Raw genomic sequence first — 19,602 nt, 5'->3', positions numbered from 1 at the left:
TAAACAATTACATAAGTCGCACTTGGGGAAAACTGGGCGTAATGCTTGTGCGTAAAATGTCGTCCCAGATTAGCCTGTGCAGTTCCAACATGTTAATCAGTGACGATCCTTTCCGTTTTCATAGATTTCTTCTTTTAAAGGAAGTCTCTTCGAAACGAAAACCCAGTATGGGCGGAAAATGTCGTCCCTGACTGGCCTATGAGGGATGCACATGCTTATATTGAACGACACTTCACGAACATGCATATAGGCGTCTAGAACGGGTCTAAAATAAACCATTATATAAACAAAAACTGAATAGGTCATTTGAGTTCATTTAGTTATATTATTTTATTTTATCAACCGCATTCGTATGGTGGTACTATGTGATAAAACAGCGTTGTCAATGAACCTACCTGCGATTTTGCGTTGTTAAATATACCTTACATATACGTGATGACACAGTATTTGTAATACTATTCATAGAAATACTTATTATCTAACGATATTATCACTGATATATTTTTATTCGTTCGATATAATAACATAAATTTTAGTTTAGCACTGAACAAAGCCAGGTATCGTCGTTAAGGTTATCAGAGTTTGCGCCTTATAATGTGTAAGCATATTGTATAATGTTCAGACGAAATGCTAGCATACAAATATGTAAGAGTGATTTAGAGTTCGTGTCCCCATGAAGTTGACAATGAAATGAAGTTTATCAATTATACATGTAGATACGTAGCCTGATATAAATTTAGTCAAAGGGTTCCGGGGTACGACCCCATTGACATATGTGTTTACCTAGATCGTCTCTGAGGTGTTTTCGATGCATTTTTCGTAAAAGAATCCCTATCATTACCATCATGTCTAGGTATTTTAGTAACAGTTACAGTTAAACGTACGTATGTGTATAGACTTTCGGGGTAATAATACAATTTTACAGATAAATTTAGTTTACACGTGGTTGTCCTTTTTTAAACGCGTTATAATATTACATCGTTACTAACAAAAAAAAATTGTGCGTGTGTACAATTGAATTGTGAGCCGAATTCCTTCAATTAGTTTCTGTCTACACAATTGAAGCCGCGGCAGCTGCCTCGTCGACGCTGGCAAGCGAATGGTGTATTCATTCAGATGCATTTGTTTGCATTCGTTGGAGATCGCTTTAATTATGAAATTCTACGTAATTATTACTTTATCAGGGTTCGGATCCAATCCGACATTTCTAACCACAAAACCGATGGATCCGATCGGATACGAAAAGTGGGCTTAATGCATGTGCGTTAAGTGCCGTACCAGATTAGCCTGTGCAAATCACACAGGGTAATCAGTGACAACAGTATTCGCCTAAACAGGATTTTCCTTGAGAAGAGACTACCTTTCAACAAGCAATTCCATAAAAGCGGAAAAGGTCTTTCCTGATAAGCCAGTGCGGACTACACCGGCTATTCTGTGAATACACTTTACGCACATGGTTTAAGCCCAGTTTTCTCAGAACGCGGCTCATATTGCTCTTCTTAGAAACAACAAACTTTAATGTAAGCAGAAACGCGTATATTGGCGACTATGAAAGCATGTGACATTTATAGCGTACAAAAAAATAGCGGATAACATAGAAAAAAAATCAACGCAGTTACAAATGAGTTTTGTTGGGTTTATTTTTGTAACGTAATGTATAATAACAATAAATAGCGCGATGGAAGGCGAGCGTTCGAGAGGCGCCCCGAGACTGAGTGCAGAAAGGGCACGGATGTCCTGGCAGTACGCTGAGGCACGTGCATCTGAAAAAGACCAAAAGTTGTTTCTGAAATTGGTCATTACCTTAAGCACTCGATAACTGTGATATATATGAACAGAAACGAATCGGTGGAGCCTAATAATGTTTAATTTTAATTTAAAACTTAATTCCTTAGCTCGATTGCATCGAGACCTGAAGGCCAATTGAAACGCAATCGAGTCCGTTTCCTGGGTAGAACCAGTATTTCATGTCTTTAATTTTTATAATCGTTGCAACAGTGAGGATCGAACCCATGACCTCCCGGTCGCTACGCGCCTATAGGCCAAATATTCAAGCTGTTAATGCGATAAGTAACGGACAGTGCGAGTATTTTAAAATTAATGTATACGTGTGCTGATATTTTAATTACATATCGAGAAAAATATCTGTATTTAATCATACCTTGATTATTTTCCACCGGTGAGGGTAGAGTTTATGAGGAGGATCTGGTCGGAAGTTCTGGCGGTGTTTCTGTTGAAGAGCAGAGGGAGCAGGAACAGGAGACCGAGCAGGGGCACTGGAAATAGGAACACGTCTTTTAATGTCTAATATATTAATATCGGGTTTATAATGAAGTAAATAATAAACTAACATGTTAATACGCGTACTTATTTCACCAAGAACATTTGTTAACAATATATGAATACTTACAGAGACCGCTGATTCCGGAGCTTCCGGAGCCTCCCCTTCCGACAGGCACGGGGACGTAGGCGGCTTTTCCGTATCCGGAGCCGTATGATGATCCGATTCCGCCACCCAGGGATCCGACTCCGTATCCGCCACCCAGGGATCCAAGGCTCAGGGATCCGAGTCCGTATCCGTAACCGCCGCCATAGCCATCGTCAAAATTATTCCCGAAGTTGAATTCGTCGGCGAAGACCAGACCGACGACGGCGGCGAGGGCAACAGAGGCGAAGATGATTAGTTTCATGGTGATGGATTCTGTAAAACAAATAGATTACAATTAATATAAAAATATACGATTGTTCGGAAAATTCAGGCAATTCTTTTTCGAACAGAAATACGAAAATGTATATAATTATTTCCTTATAAACATACTGTATAAGCGTTGCGTTTATTTAATTATAAAATGAAAATGTACATATGCGGAAAAAACGTTTTTCGATAAATCGAACACTTACTGTTTTGACTGTCGATGGCGAAGTAATGAACATATGACCCGTCGTTAGTTTTATACTCGCGAAGTGGTTCGCTTTCCGGAAGTCTGGCCCATAATCTTGTCTAGGAAGGGGACACGCGATGACACCTCACGTAACGCGGTCTGCGTTTACGTACCGTGTATACGTCGTTACACCAGAGACCGTTAGCGCAACAGTATACCGAACATGCCATGAGCGGGCACTCTGTACTGTTATATTATGTGATTTGTTGAAAACCTCAAGTATCATTATAAATATAAAATAATCTTGTTAAGAGAAACGTTTTCATTTAAAATTCTAAAAAAAGCTTTTTTCGTGTTGTTGTTATTGTTGTTTGGGTTTGTTTGCGTGGGTTAAATTTTTATAAGATTGGTTACGTGTGTATTATTATTATAACGGAAAACAGGTCCATTTTTTTTATTTCAAATCATCACCCTATATTTGTGATATTTATTTCGTCATGGACAAACTAATGTTTTGTTCATAATAATTTCAAGCGGAAATGTTTATGAATAAATACAACGTGAACAAAAAATGCAAGTTCTATTTTAACTCACAGACACTCGACATTTGATACCCCCGCCCCTTACTGCGACCCCTCTCCCCTCAAGCTGCTACCCTCGTCCCAAAACCCTCAAAGTTGCCCATTTGTTATACAAAATATGAAAACAAAAAAGTATATAATACCTATACGAGGGTTATTTTTTCAAACTATGAATTTTTGTCAATATTCGTTGTTGAAAAGTCAAACCATACACAATAGGTGTACATTTAACAATCTGGAACCCCTGGGGTAAGCTCGGGGGGGGGGGGGTAGGGTTCCGGGGGGGGGGGGGGGATTTATGATACTGCTGCCTGTGATTCGTGTATTTTGAACATTTCACATATTTCCTATGCCGAAATAAATCTATCTATCTATCTATAATTGTGCGGGCGTCATCGCCGTGTTCTGTTTGCTTACCTATTTTGCTACATGCTTCGGGCAAAATAATATAAGCAATATATTGCTTTATGTTTTTTTTCTGGGTTATGTTTATTCTTTAAATCACCGTTTTTTGTAATTAGCGGTAGAAAAAATTTAACCTGCCAATTGCGAATAAATCACTTGTTTTCTTCCGCAGACACGAAATGTGTGGTCTGACCTGTCAGCAAATCTACGCCTATATGCCCGATGGCAGTCGGTAAGGAAGTAACATCTTTTGACCCGTAACAAGCGATGTGTGTTAGGGTTGATATACCAATCAACATTATTTTATGAATTGAGGTTTAAGCGTAGTGGACTCACGCATCCTTCTAAATTGGATCAATTTATTTTCAAAATTAGGGATGTCTGGTATATTTATTTCTTTATTTAAGCATTTCTTACAGAAATTCCTTTAAGCAAAAAGCGCAGACCCTGATGAGACGCCGCATTATGCGGCGTCTCATCTGGGTCTACGCTGTTTGCCAATGCCTTTTTTTCTAGACGCTAAACATAAATGGGTTAATTGACAACATGGGAATGCTGACTTAGATACGGCTAAAAAGGTTCATGTTCACGCAGATACAAGAGAACCGGTCATTGTTGCTTTCGCATGATGCGGCGTCTCATCAGGGTCTGCGCTGTTTGTTTAAAGGAATTTCTGTTAGAAATATTATAAATATAGAAATAAATATACTAGACATCACTAATTTAAACTAAAATAAATTGATCAAATTTAGAAGGATGGGAGAGTCCACTAGGCATAAATGGGTTAACTGATATGACTAAGAAGATATGACTAAGAAGCTGTCACAGACGGTGTATCTCCGACGATGGAGAATTTCTGTCGAAAGTGAGCTGTAAGAATGTACATTTGGAAGTAAAACAAGAGAATGGTCACAGACAAAACAGCAGTGCCCTACTAGGTTAATGTTGATGAAACACCTTTATCAACCAAGTTTTCTGGTAATCGCAGGACCAAGATGTTAGTTTGTCGGTCAAGAAGCTATTCATAGCTTATGTTATAATGTTTGTATACTATACCAACAATAAATAAATATTGATTTGATTTGATTTGAGTTTTTACTTTTTTTGTCTCGCGAAAAAAAACCACCCTGAAATAACTTGCGAATTCACATATTGGCCCTCCCTCCACATAACGAGTTCCAACAATCTAACTGAAGTGATTTTTAGTGGTCGTAGGGGCCCTCCCTCCACATAACGAGTTCCATCAATCTAACTGAAGTGATTTTTAGTGGTCGTAAGGGCCCTCCCTCCACATAACGAGTTCCATCAATCTAACTGAAGTGATTTTTAGTGGTCATAGGGGCCCTCCCTCCACATAACGAGTTCCAACAATCTAACTGAAGTGATTTTGAGTGGTCGTAAGGGCCCTCCCTCCACATAACGAGTTCCAACAATCTAACTGAAGTGATTTTGAGTGGTCGTAAGGGCCCTCCCTCCACATAACGAGTTCCAACAATCTAACTGAAGTGATTTTTAGTGGTCGTAAGGGCCCTCCCTCCACATAACGAGTTCCAACAATCTAACTAGAAGTGATTTTTAGTGGTCGTAGGGGCCCTCCCTCCACATAACGAGTTCCAACAATCTAACTAGAAGTGATTTTTAGTGGTCGTAAGGGCCCTCCCTCCACATAACGAGTTCCAACAATCTAACTAGAAGTGATTTTTAGTGGTCGTAAGGGCCCTCCCTCCACATAACGAGTTCCAACAATCTAACTAGAAGTGATTTTTAGTGGTCGTAGGGGCCCTCCCTCCACATAACGAGTTCCAACAATCTAACTGAAGTGAGTTTTAGTGGTCGTAGGGGCCCGCCCTCCACATAACGAGTTCCATCAATCTAACTGAAGTGATTTTTAGTGGTCGTAGGGGCCCTCCCTCCACATAACGAGTTCCAAAAATCTAACTGAAGTGATTTTTAGTGGTCGTAGGGGCCCTCCCTCCACATAACGAGTTCCAACAATCTAACTGAGGTGATTTTTAGTGGTCGTAGGGGCCCTCCCTCCACATAACGAGTTCCAACAATCTAACTGAAGTGATTTTTAGTGGTCGTAGGGGCCCTCCCTCCACATAACGAGTTCCAACAATCTAACTGAAGTGATTTTTAATGATCGCAGGGGCCCTCCCTCCACATAACGAGTTCCAACAATCTAACTGAAGTGATTTTTAATGATCGTAGGGGCCCTCCCTCCACATAACGAGTTCCAACAATCTAACTGAAGTGATTTTTAGTGGTCGTAGGATCCAGATTTTAGTTCAGAATTATTTTCGAAATATTAGCAACCACAGTTTTCCGACGAACCTGCATGTTGCCGACATTGCCTTTGATGCACACACTGAGTTTCATAAACCTAGATCAAGTTCTTTTTGAGTTGTCGCTGGATCAAAGTTGTAGTTTTCAATTATTTCTGTAGCCATAAACACCACATGTTTTGTCTTACGGAAAAAACTTACCCCGAATTAACGCGCATATTCTCCATACGGCATTCTATCCAACTACTGAGTTTTATCAATCTTAAGTATTGTTTTAGTTATCGCAGGATTTAGATCAATTCTGACGGACGGGCGCAAGCACGGACGCATCTGACAAAACATCTGAAATAACTTGCAGATTCCCATATTGCTCTCTGTACACTATCTAGCTTAAGAACTAAGAATTTTTGTCCGACAAAAAAAACACCCACTTAAAACAATGCGCATATTCCACACACGGCACTCTTTACTAATAAGACGAGTTTTATTAATCTAGCTTAAGTACTTTTCATGATCCATATTTAATGTTACGAACGGACTCACGGACGGAATGACGCCTACCATTTCTGTATCCCTACCCCTTTCGGCGGGGATAACAGTGCTGTAAACTAGTACATCAGTACTATACCTCACAACAGTTCTGTAAACTAGTACATCAGTACTATACCTCACAACAGTGCTGTAAACTAGTACATCAGTACTATACCTCACAACAGTTTCTGTAAACTAGTACATCAGTACTATACCTCACAACAGTTCTGTAAACTAGTACATCAGTACTATACCTCACAACAGTTCTGTAAACTAGTACATCAGTACTATACCTCACAACAGTGCTGTAAACTAGTACATCAGTACTATACCTCACAACAGTGCTGTAAACTAGTACATCAGTACTATACCTCACAACAGTGCTGTAAACTAGTACATCAGTACTATACCTCACAACAGTGCTGTAAACTAGTACATCAGTACTATACCTCACAACAGTGCTGTAAACTAGTACATCAGTACTATACCTCACAACAGTTCTGTAAACTAGTACATCAGTACTATACCTCACAACAGTGCTGTAAACTAGTACAACAGTACTATACCTCACAACAGTGCTGTAAACTAGTACATCAGTACTATACCTCACAACACTTCTGTAAACTAGTACATCAGAACTATACCTCACAACAGTGCTGTAAACTAGTACATCAGTACTATACCTCACAACAGTGCTGTAAACTAGTACATCAGTACTATACCTCACAACAGTGCTGTAAACTAGTACATCAGTACTATACCTCACAACAGTGCTGTAAACTAGTACATCAGTACTATACCTCACAACAGTTCTGTAAACTAGTAAATCAGTAATATACCTCACAACAGTGCTGTAAACTAGTACATCAGTACTATACCTCACAACAGTGCTGTAAACTAGTACATCAGTACTATACCTCACAACAGTGCTGTAAACTAGTACATCAGTACTATACCTCACTGTAAACTAGTACATCAGTACTATACCTCACTGTAAACTAGTACATCAGTACTATACCTCACTGTAAATTAGTACATCAGTACTATACCTCACTGTAAACTAGTACATCAGTACTATACCTCACAGTAAACTAGTACATCAGTACTATACCTCACAACAGTGCTGTAAACTAGTACATCAGTACTATACCTCACTTTTAATTGTAAACTAGTACATCAGTACTATACCTCACAACAGTGCTGTAAACTAGTACATCAGTACTATACCTCACAACAGTGCTGTAAACTAGTACATCATTACTATACCTCACTGTAAACTAGTACATCAGTACTATACCTCACAACAGTGCTGTAAACTAGTACATCATTACTATACCTCACTGTAAACTAGTACATCAGTAATATACCTCACAACAGTGCTGTACACTAGTACGTCAGTACTATACCTCACAACAGTGCTGTAAACTAGTACATCAGTACTATACCTCACAACAGTGCTGTAAACTAGTACATCAGTACTATACCTCACTGTAAACTAGTACATCAGTACTATACCTCACTGTAAACTAGTACATCAGTACTATACCTCACTGTAAACTAGTACATCAGTACTATACCTCACTGTAAATTAGTACATCAGTACTATACCTCACTGTAAACTAGTACATCAGTACTATACCTCACTGTAAATTAGTACATCAGTACTATACCTCACAACAGTGCTGTAAACTAGTACATCAGTACTATACCTCACAACAGTGCTGTAAACTAGTACATCAGTACTATACCTCACAACAGTGCTGTAAACTAGTACATCAGTACTATACCTCACTGTAAACTAGTACATCAGTACTATACCTCACAACAGTGCTGTAAACTAGTACATCAGTACTATACCTCACTGTAAACTAGTACATCAGTACTATACCTCACTGTAAACTAGTACATCAGTACTATACCTCACTGTAAACTAGTACATCAGTACTATACCTCACTGTAAACTAGTACATCATTACTATACCTCACTTTTTTCATATTCAGGCAATGTCAAGTTCATGCTTTATATCCCAGAATTCAGCACGGGCGAAACACGAACATGATTGAAGGGAGCTAATCACGACTTACACTAAGACTTACAGTAAGAGTTATCCCTCGTGGATTGTTCAACGCGACTCTGTTTTTGTACGTTAAAAACTGTCGACTCGTACATTTGACAGGTTTTATCCACCACATGAACAACTTTGTAAGCACACTTTCACAACTGATTAAATCGAAAACATGTAACAACAAAAACAACACTTTAAGTTCATGTTCTTTTTTCTTCAGACTTAATATATAACATTATCAAAATATGTGGGAATGACTTATAATGATATATATGAAACCATGATCTACAAACAACTACACAGCTTGTATGAGTTATATATAAATGTGAATACATACAGACTAAATTCAGTTCATGTAAAATATATACATATAAAGTTCATGATATGTTATGATAAAATATATATTTATATATATAAGCTATGTATTCCAAAGCAGGCGTAGTTAGGCCTTCAATATATCACAACAAAATAATGATACAGGAACATAAAATGTACACATATTTTAAAATAAACAACATCATTAAAAAAATTAATATGTAAAATATTTTAGCTACATACCATTTTATTCCAACTGTGAAGAAATATACGTCAATATTACGGAAGTCATCATTAATCATGAATTAAAGACATTCTCTGTTACAAACAATTTGAACACATAATTGTGTTGACGTAATTAATAGTTAGTGCGAGTGACTTCAGTTACACACAATTGCTTTGGAAAAATGGGGCTTAGTGCATGTGCATAAAGTGTCGTCCCAGATTAGCCTGTGCATTAGATTAACTTTTTTTAACTCGCAAAAATTGAACATCTGATAAATTTACAATAAACAGAATTATTAATTGCATAAAATGCATGCATACAGCAAAAAATGCTTGACAGCAAAAAACTATGGAATGTTACAATACTATCTGATATGTTAGAATACTATCTGATATGTTTCAAACTATTGAAATTAATATTTTTGTGAATGTATGAATAGAATCAACCGTTTGTTATCATGTGCTGTAGTATAACATAGACAGATAAATGAGAAAAAAACACATTCAAATATTTGCAAAATAATCGCAATGATTGGAAATAATTATTGACACAAATGTGAAAACTGTAACTAAATACTAGTAGCACAATAGTTATATGATCCTCGGTCTTGGAAAACTGGGCTTTATGCATGTGAATTAAATGGGATTTATGCATGTGAATTAAATGGGCTTTATGCATGTGAATTAAATGGGCTTTATGCATGTGAATTAAATGGGCTTTATGCATGTAAATTAAATGGGCTTTATGCATGTGAATTAAATGGGCTTTATGCATGTGAATTAAATGGGCTTTATGCATGTGAATTAAATGGGCTTTATGCATGTGAATTAAATGGGCTTTATGCATGTGAATTAAATGGGCTTTATGCATGTGAATTAAATGGGCTTTATGCATGTGAATTAAATGGGCTTTATGCATGTGAATTAAATGTTGTCCCAGATGAGCCTGGCTAATAAGGAACAACACTTTCAGCCTAGACTGGATGTTTATTTTGAACAAGCTTCCTTCAAAATGAACAATCTATAAATATGGATAGTGTGGTCCCTGTTTAGCCTGGGCAAACTGCACCACCTAACCAGGGATGACAAAAATTACCCTCATACATTAAGCCCTGTTTTTCCAGATCTGTCTCATTTTATTATTCAGATATCCATGTTCATCAAACAACATTAATGGATATATTTCAGAGTTGGCTAAAGCTGTAAATGGATCCATACACGGATTTTACTAACTAAAATGTTCACTGATATACAGACTTGTGAAATAATACATACTGGCAAGATAAAACAATACTTGAATCTTAGAAAAATACTTTATATGAATCTTTTAATGGTATCTTCCCCCAAGTCTATATTTATACAGATTCCTCTCCTATTTTTGACTTAAATTTCGAATAATTAAAAAGTGAAATGTGTGTTTGTAAAACAGAGCTTTTGAACATATCAATGATACATTCTTCAAGGTTGTCAAAATGTTTTAAGTTACATGACCAAATCCTAAATCAAAGCATTTTTAATTTCATACATTCCAACTGCAACATTTCATTATTCGAAAATAGGGTCTTACTTTTCAGTTTATAACAACTAAGTCTGAATTTCAGTCCTTTAAAACGTGATTTAATAAACCAGACAAGGCTTTACATAGGTAAAATATTAAAACAAAATTCTTAACAAAATGATGATAAAATTTGCAACACTTTGGATAAGATTTAAAATAATGTATCAACAAAATCCTGCAGACTATAAGTAATATCAAACATACAATTTGATTATACAATATCGGTACATTATACAAATCCTGTGCTTAAAGAATGATACAATTTACACAGGCAAAGATAATGAGATTTTGTCAATATGACTTCCTTACATAAGACTGTAATTGAAACAACGCCCAATGTTTCAATATATGAATATTTACACAGACGAAAATAAATATTTGAATACGGGATAAATTTAGATTTCAATGTTAACAAATTTGCCTCATACAAAAAAGACACTTGACTTTGCTTGTATGATTAAATTATTTCTTCAAAACTATTCTCAAGAATTTCAATGTTTTTATGTTAGCTCGAAATGAAAACAAATATCCTACAAATTAAATGAAGTTGCTTAGCAAATAATTATAGCTTAACACTTCAAATCTCAAAGTTTTTTTGTCAAAGCAAAATCACACTACCCTGCCTTATAGTTATAATATTACACAGAATGAAGTATATCATTGAGTCTATGGCAAAGGAATGCTTCATTCATGTGCATAAAGTGTCGTCTCAGAATAGCCTGTGAAATCCGCTCATGAATTAAGACAATTTTTCCAACAGCCGGGCTCATATTATTATTTTCCCAGTATTTTGGTGCTCTCTTTCATAATATTATTCCCAATATTTACAATAATTGTTTAGTCTTTATAAAACTTTTATTTTGATCACCAATTACAAAATAAATCAAGCAAGGTTTGATAGGAAGTAAGGATCTATAAATACAATTATGTATACAAAAACTTTATAAACATCACACTTAACACATATAAATATTAAATATACTAGTAACTGGTTTTCAATACTTTGGCTGCATAATATAGATGAGTAGGTATAATCTTATGATATGACATCATTGAATTATCAAAACATTCTAAGTATCAAATATTGAGTTTCCAATCCCACACTTTGATGGCATATCTCTAAACAGGCATATCATGTATGTCTATCACTCATAAAAGTTTATCTTGTCCTTTGTTTAATAAACATGTTTTTCATATATATTAAGTACAACAAAATTAATGAAAATAAACTGATACACTATTTATAATTATCTGAATACAATTTTATAGAGTTAAATGCTAAGAACATGTTTATTGATATCACAAAAAGAGCTGAGATGATTATTGTCTGCTGACCACAAACGAAAGAATTTTGAACATGGCACATGTTTTGAATATTTCATCCTCTTAAAGGAACCCAAATGGAAACAACAGGAAAGTAAGCGGTTACACAGTAACATAATACTTTTATATCTGCACAGTACAAAAAGGAAAATAGCACAAAATGCAATTTGGTGGACAGGTCCGTGATTACGTATAACTGTATTCCACAATTCCACAACCCATAATACACCTCCTAGGTGAAAGACTTAATAGTCTGCTGAAACGTTCATCCATCATGGTGGAGGTTAACCTTCAACAAAGGGACAAAAGCAAATAAATTCTGCTTTAGCTTTCATATAAGCTTTTTCACATGATATTCATGACAGCAGTTCTTTATCCCATCGTCTTCATCCAACGGAGACTTCACACTATCACACTGCAGCTGTATGGCTGGCCACAGGAGGGGCCCTAAATGAGTCGTTCCAGGGGGGGTTTCTTCATCACATGACCCAGTTCCACCCGTGAGCCTGTGATCTCCTGCCGGGCGGGGCTATACACCCCGTGGGTCGCTCGCTTGTTGCGTACACACATTAGGAAGACCACCACTCCTGCAAAACAAGCAACACGGAAAATTAGCATCTAAAGTTGTTCACACTCTAAATGAAAGCACTACAACTTGTTCAGAAAACTTGTTTGTAAGCTGGCCATTATCTGCCTTCCTAACAAAATTTCTAACGCGTCTTATTATCTATACAGTTTAAAATTACATCTTGTGTCATTTAGCCTATATTTATTGCACAAATTGTCATCGAAATTTTATTTCTAAGAGTAACATACATGTACATGTAAATCTTATGACATAATTGAAAAGTCTTCTATACCACATTGTGAAGATTATTAAATTTCATACTGTCAAATTAATATTATTTGTGGGACATTAACCCTTTGCATGCTGGCATATTTGTCGTCTGCTAAATTGGTGTCTGCTGAATTTCTAAAATTAGCATTTTCTCCGATTTTTTTCAAAGAATACTGTCAGAATAGCAAACAGTTTGGATCAAGATCAGACACCAAGTTTTGTGGCATCTGATCTTGATCCAAACTGTTTGCAAAAGCCTTTAAAATTCGGTTCCAGCGCTAAAAGGGTTAATTTTTTCATTGATTTTGTTTATCAACAAATTAAAGACAAACATGTCGGAAAATGACAGACGCAAATTCCTCTTTTGTTTCCAAAATATTAAATTCACAAATTTTTAAATCCACTAAAAAGCATGAAATTTCATGAAGAAGAAAATAAACAGTAAAATCATAAAATCCTGCATACAAAATGTCTGGTACTCACCTATGACAACTAGAATGACAAAAACTGCTATACACGGCCCAACTATGTACCACGTTATGTTGTCTGACATCACTGCCTCACTCTGTGAACACAACAATAAACAAGAGGTTCATGATGGCCAAAGATCACACATTTGTGTAATGGGTCATGGCCAATTTAGAACCCAGGGATAGATTTAAACAATCATTGTAGAGGACCACTATGCCATGTTACACATAGAATATCAAACCTGGCCCTTGGCGGTTTTAGTAGATTTTTAAAAGGTACTGAAAAATTTTCACCCTTTTCTGATATATTTTGAACAAGAGATTGCCAAGCAATATTGTCCCCTACCGGTGAAACTCCACCCTTGTCATTTCTTTTTTATTTGTTGCCATAGCAACCAGAATTCTTGATGTAGGAACAAAATGAAATGACATGCATAATCTCCATATTGCCATCTATCCATGTTTCAAGTTTCATGAAAAAATATGAATAACTTTTAAAGTTATCGCAGGATCCAGAAAAGTGTGACAGACAGACTGACTGACAGACATCGCGCAAACCATAAGTCCCCTCCAGTTTCACCGGTAGGGTACAATAAATAGGCTTTTTCAAAGATTTAAAATATTTATTTACTATAGTTTACATAAATTATGTGACCACTGGGACATGGCCAGTTCCAATTCCAATGGACAATCTTTGTAAAAGACAACACAATAATTAACCCCTCTTGCTTACACATTCAGATTTGTCAAGTAATTTGCTATTTAAGTTTATTTAAATCATGTAATCTCTAGAGCATGACCAAATTTGACCCCAGGGCCATGATTTGTACAAACTTTGTAGAGGACGACTAAAAGATGTTACACACGAAATATTAAACAAATGACTCATGCGACTTAAGATATTATTTATTGACTTTATAAGTTTCAACCATCCCATTGTGAATAAAATACTGTATTTTAAATATGTTTATTTCTGGAAATCTTCAATTAACCCTTTACCACTTAGATAATTATGTATTTTGACACATTTGCAGTCCTTTAGAAAGTAACATTCAATTACCGGTAAATACCTTTCTTGCTAAATTCAAGTTTTAAAGGCTTCATTTCCAACCCTTAGATACTGATGAGCAGCAAACAGCATAAAACCTGAACAGACTGCAAGTAACTCGCAGGCTGTTCTGGTTTTATGCTGTTTGCAAAAGACATTTTCACTTTGCTTCTTATGGGGGAAAGGGTTAACAGACTGTATACTCGAGAGTCCCACACGTTGCATACCTTTGCCTGACATGTCTGTCCAGACCATCCCTCAGCACACGCGCAGGTGAAACTGCCGTTGGTGTTGGTGCAGGTGCCTGCGTTGTAGCACGGCGTCTCCTTACATTCGTCTATGTCTATCTCACACTGGCTGCCGTTATAACCTAAAAGAGATCAGAGAGAAGCATTGGTAAGGTTTTTTGTTTGATTATTGGCATTGCTAATGGTACTGTTAACCCTTTCCCACTCAGAAGTATAAATTGCTATACGCAACCAGCATAAAACCATAACACCCGCTTTATGCTGTTTGCTGCTCATCAGTATCTCAGGGTTTTAAACTTAGCCTGTAAAACTTGAATCTTTAAAGAAAGGTCTTAAATTTAATTTTCTAAGGAACTGCAAACAGGTCAACGTGCCCATTTGAGCGGGAAAGGGTTTAAGATCTTTTCAGTCACCATGGCTAGTTTTGACTGAATCCATAACAAACCTTTACCATGCAATTAGTCAGATTACAAAGTGGGATTTCTCTCTCTTTGTAAAGTTTGAAACAAAATCTGGTTTTTCGTTTGTAAAATTGACATCTTTATGGTTGTGTAACTCCTATCATGGACAATCAATGAATCAGTAAGATTTGATGGTTTACTACTTCATTCACTGCAAAAAGGTAAGATTATCAGCAAATAATAAAATGGAAGCCTAATTGATGGTTTTGGATGATTTTTTCCCATGTTGGCATGAAACAAAAGGGCCATCATGGCCATTAAGACCTCCCAAAGTTCAAGTTACATCAAATGTTGAAGACTTGGCTTGGTTTTTACCTGACTTGACCCACATTCAAACATGGCCTTGATATTGTAAACATTCTGACCAAGTTAAAAAAAATTGTGTCATAAATGTAGCTTTTACAGTGGGTTTTAAAACATGTGATCTAGTGACCTAGTTTTTGGAACAAAATGACCCATACTTTAAATTTGCCTAGATATTGTAAAGATTAATATTTCATCTAGGTCTAGTCTTAAATGTGGCGCCTAGAGTCGTAACAAGATAATCAAACTTAAAGTTTGAACCGCCGACGTAATTTTTGAACATGTGAAAAATGTGGCCTCTAAAGTTCTTACGAGCTAAAAGATGATACAATGCACTATGCTGAACATAGGGAAATCATAATTCCTCACAATTGCCCACCATGAGAAATACTTGGTCAGGTGAGCTAAAAATGTGTGCACCTTCTATCCGTGATTATACACAGTAAAGTATGGAAACTGACCTGTTCCAGTACAATTGCAGACGTAAAGTCCAATCTGGTTTGAGCAGTACCCTTTGTTGAGGCAGGGGTTAGAGGCGCATTCGTTTATATCCACTGCGCATGTATCCCCCGTGTACCCAGTGGCGCACTCACACCTATAAGAGCCTGGGTTGTTCTGGCACGTTGCTCCGTTCTGACACGGCGTGCCCACGGTACACTCGTCTATGTCCTCGGAACAGTTGACACCCTGCCAACCTGGGGAATATTAGCTTTTGGTATTAGAAACTATGAAAAACATGGTATCTGTCATGTCTATGGCTGCAATGTTCAACACCATGTATTCATATTTAAAAGACAGTCACAAATTTTCACAATGTGGTTCTTAACCTGGAAATATACACAACAAGTAGACCCCTCTATTTGGCTACATTATTTTCTTTACAAAACCCATACGATACTCAAAATGAAAAGATTTGTTTGTAATAGTAAGGCAATTTAGGTTTAAGAACACTTTGAGCCAGGCATCTGTAAGAGAAAACCCAATTTCCAGTACATGAGACCTACCTGGTTTACAGTGACACTGATAGGTGTATGATGGTGATACAGTGAGGTCCTGGGTGCAGTGGGTGGCGTGAAGACAGGGCTGGTCCACGCACGGTCCCTTGATCTCACACTTCACTCCTGAAAAATACAAAACAATATACTCTGAGGAAGATTGGCTTAATGCATGTGCATATAGTGTTGTCCCATATTAGCCTGTGCAGTCCGCACAGGCCAATCTGGGACAACGCCGTCTGCTTTGATGGAATTGTGTGTTTAAATGAAGTCTCTTAAAAAAAAAATCAAGTTCAGGCGGAAAGTGTCATTCCCTGATTAGCCTGTGTAGACTGTATAGGCTAATCTGGGATGAAACTCTGGCATTTAAACCTCTACTAATTGCATCACCATTGAAACCTGCACATTCAAATGTATCTAGAATTTCAAAAAGCTTCTAAGCCAGTTCCCCAAAATTGGACATCACAATTTATCTTTTAAAGGCTGAATTAATAATAATACTTAGCAATACCACATTGAAATATTTTGATCATTATGGTTGAATTTCAGTATAAAATGAAAACCATACCTGACTGTAGTTAAATAATTAATTCTATTTGACATGTATTCCAAATGTAAAAGTTAATAAGAAATCTAAGTATCTGTAAACCCCATCAAATGCGTCTATAATTACTGCACACTTTCCCAACAAAGGCCATCATAAGACAAACAAGTCATAAAGTTTTCAACACAGTATTTAATCTGATAAGTTTGAGGCAAGGTAATGTCCCCCATCTCTCCATCACGCAGTGAATTACTTTTGCCCACAGGGGCCTAATAGCTAGTTTATGATGTCGGGAACTTGTACACTATTTACTCATTCTACACTTAAGCGCAGGATTTTATTGCAAGTTTTATTCAAAACAATTACCGATTGTGCTCAATTCTACTACTTAATATCTGTTGTAATAAATGTAAATTTGATTTTAATTGTACATGTTAGTGATACTAATTATCAGTGATTGATTTATATCAAGGGTCACTTTAATTACTTTTTACCAAACAAGATATGGATTTATCTATCAAATACTTTAAGATAAGGATTTATCTCTCACATTATTTAAGATATGGATTTATCTCTTAAATTCTTTTCTCTGATACTATCTGATACTATAATTATCTAAGTAACATCTGCACGACTGAAAACTAATGGTTTTGTAATATTGGATGATAATTTATCCCATGGCTACATGATGTTTATTACTCCTTAACAAGTTTATTACCTGCTAATATGTTGATGATCTTTAGATATGTTTATTAAGCATTCCCAGCAATATTTCACATTCAGTTATATGGTCCGAGTTTTTTTTAACATTTTGAAAATTGGGCAGGGGCCATTTACATTGGGAAAAATGGCATTGTTTTGACTAAAATTGGGAAATTGTGTGGGTTTGTTTTGCTTAAAAAAAAAGCCTTTACAATTAAAAATACAAGTGTTTTTAACATTATATTTGCTAAGGTTCCACTCACATCTAGCTGGATAGGGAGATGAATTGAATGTGTTAATTTGGAAACCTTCAAATGGGAATTTTTTGAAAAATGTATACTTTTTGGGATTGTAAATTGGGCCAAATTTTGTCCCCAAATTGAACATAAAAAAAAAACACAATGTTTTTTCAAATTTATCAGAGGGGGTCATCACGTGATAGTCAAGATGGCTACGTTCATGCAGAGGCAGGTATTTTGCACCGTTTTATACCCTTTATTACTTGTATTATTGTTCAAATGCCGCTAACTTTCCAGCCATATCAGCATGAAAGTTACTGGCGTTTATTTCGTGTTGATATTCGCTCTTTATCTGGACTTCACTTGCTGCAAAATTTCTTAGCGGGATGACCTAATTAAAGCTCCACTACTTTTGCGGGGAGTAAAGTCGAGATATAAAGCGAATTTTAATACCAAATAAACACTAATCGCATGTCTACTGATATGGCTGGAAAGTGAGTGTCATTTGAAAATGAAACAAAAGTTATAAAGGGTATAAAGCAGCGAAAAAAAACATGTCATGGCATGGATGTCGCCATCTTGACTATCACGTGAGTACCCCCTTTGTTTATGTTCCAAGTTTATCATTCCAGTACTTCATACACACATACAGGATTTGGCAGGCTTTCAACAAATGTTACTTAAGGCATTAAATTTAATTTAAACAATACAATATAACTTGCCATCTAAGGACAATTCTGATCTACAATATATTGTTGAGTTCAACATAGCAAAAGCATGAGTAACCCTCTAAAAACATTATGACGTACCTACAATAACCAACATACAGTCCTGCCTATCTTTAAGCTGTACACTGCAAAAATTACCATCCATATTTATTTACCCCTGTCACATATCGCCTAAATTACCTGGCTTTGATAAACACTGAAATACTGTAAATAAATCATGGAGATACAACAAGGTTTGACTGAAACATGGACACTTTATTTATGACATGACTTAAAAACAGACCTAAAACATATACACACGTACATTTATAGGATTTTCAATAATGATAAAATAATGTACAGTTATTGAACTGGTTGCTCATACAAATCTGCACATAGTATTTACAAGAATGCTCCATTATCTACATACATTTAACTGGTTGCATCAACATCAACATTCTGAACATAAATTTTAACATGTGAACATCAACATAAAACTCTGGACATCAAAATGTCAACAAGAAATCCCAACTCATTTGATTTACCTTGAACACTAACCACACAAACTCCTTTCAGACATAATCTAATGGACCTGAATAAATTGTGATAATAAACACAAACATCCAGACATGAGTGCACATCTGAAAACCTACAAATATCAACTCATTTTGAAAACAGCAACAACATAACCATATATTTAAAAGATACAAAGACTTATTTACATATTACCAAACTGTAGGAGTTTTGAATTGAAGCGAGATGCATTAGGTTTATTTAACACAATGCTGCCCATTGGACAGTAAGCAAATAAAGCCAGTTTAAATAAGAGCTGCAGAGATTTACAACTTTATTACTATGATGTCAGCTTTGAAAATT

At 36.1% G+C, this 19,602-nt stretch overlaps 3 protein-coding genes across 4 annotated transcripts in view; 1 reads left to right on the top strand and 2 right to left on the bottom strand.

Annotated features, from left to right (window-relative positions):
* Nucleotides 1-2,166: 2,166 nt before the first annotated feature.
* LOC127831357 (eggshell protein-like) lies at nt 2,167-2,690 on the bottom strand. The gene is made up of 2 exons (XM_052356326.1): nt 2,411-2,690; nt 2,167-2,276 (listed from the first exon to the last, which is right to left on the bottom strand). The coding sequence occupies exons 1-2, from the start codon at nt 2,688-2,690 to the stop codon at nt 2,167-2,169; spliced, it is 390 nt and encodes a 129-aa protein (XP_052212286.1).
* A 1,357-nt stretch (nt 2,691-4,047) lies between these two features.
* On the top strand, nt 4,048-8,481 carry LOC127831356 (uncharacterized). Its single transcript, XM_052356325.1, has 3 exons — nt 4,048-4,100; nt 6,870-7,506; nt 8,365-8,481. The coding sequence occupies exons 1-3, from the start codon at nt 4,048-4,050 to the stop codon at nt 8,479-8,481; spliced, it is 807 nt and encodes a 268-aa protein (XP_052212285.1).
* A 462-nt stretch (nt 8,482-8,943) lies between these two features.
* The window catches only part of LOC127880860 (protein crumbs-like), a 101,544-nt gene continuing 90,885 nt past the window's right edge, over nt 8,944-19,602 (bottom strand). For both annotated transcript variants that reach the window (XM_052428314.1, XM_052428315.1), the window contains exons 24-28: nt 16,544-16,660; nt 16,001-16,234; nt 14,755-14,897; nt 13,493-13,574; nt 8,944-12,758 (exon numbers count right to left, since the gene is read on the bottom strand). In XM_052428314.1, coding sequence (XP_052284274.1) covers nt 12,619-12,758; nt 13,493-13,574; nt 14,755-14,897; nt 16,001-16,234; nt 16,544-16,660 — 716 coding nt within the window. In that variant the 3' untranslated portion in view covers nt 8,944-12,618. The remainder of the gene's footprint in view (nt 12,759-13,492; nt 13,575-14,754; nt 14,898-16,000; nt 16,235-16,543; nt 16,661-19,602) is intronic.

The sequence above is a fragment of the Dreissena polymorpha genome, chromosome 5, assembly GCF_020536995.1.
Source record: "Dreissena polymorpha isolate Duluth1 chromosome 5, UMN_Dpol_1.0, whole genome shotgun sequence".
NCBI classification, from domain to species: Eukaryota; Metazoa; Mollusca; class Bivalvia; order Myida; family Dreissenidae; genus Dreissena; species Dreissena polymorpha.
This window is presented reverse-complemented; position numbering and strand designations above follow the sequence as displayed.

Bases quoted from the DNA above. Each gene is read 5' to 3' on its own strand.
- LOC127831356 (XM_052356325.1), top strand. From the start codon at position 4,048: ATGTGTGGTCTGACCTGTCAGCAAATCTACGCCTATATGCCCGATGGC. The intron at 4,101-6,869 runs GTAAGGAAGTAA...ACCTCACAACAG, and splicing joins TATATGCCCGATGGCAGTCG to TTTCTGTAAACTAGTACATC. The intron at 7,507-8,364 runs GTAAATCAGTAA...ACCTCACAACAG, and splicing joins CACAACAGTTCTGTAAACTA to TGCTGTAAACTAGTACATCA.
- LOC127831357 (XM_052356326.1), bottom strand. From the start codon at position 2,690: ATGAAACTAATCATCTTCGCCTCTGTTGCCCTCGCCGCCGTCGTCGGT. The intron at 2,277-2,410 runs GTAAGTATTCAT...TCCTATTTCCAG, and splicing joins CTCCGGAATCAGCGGTCTCT to TGCCCCTGCTCGGTCTCCTG.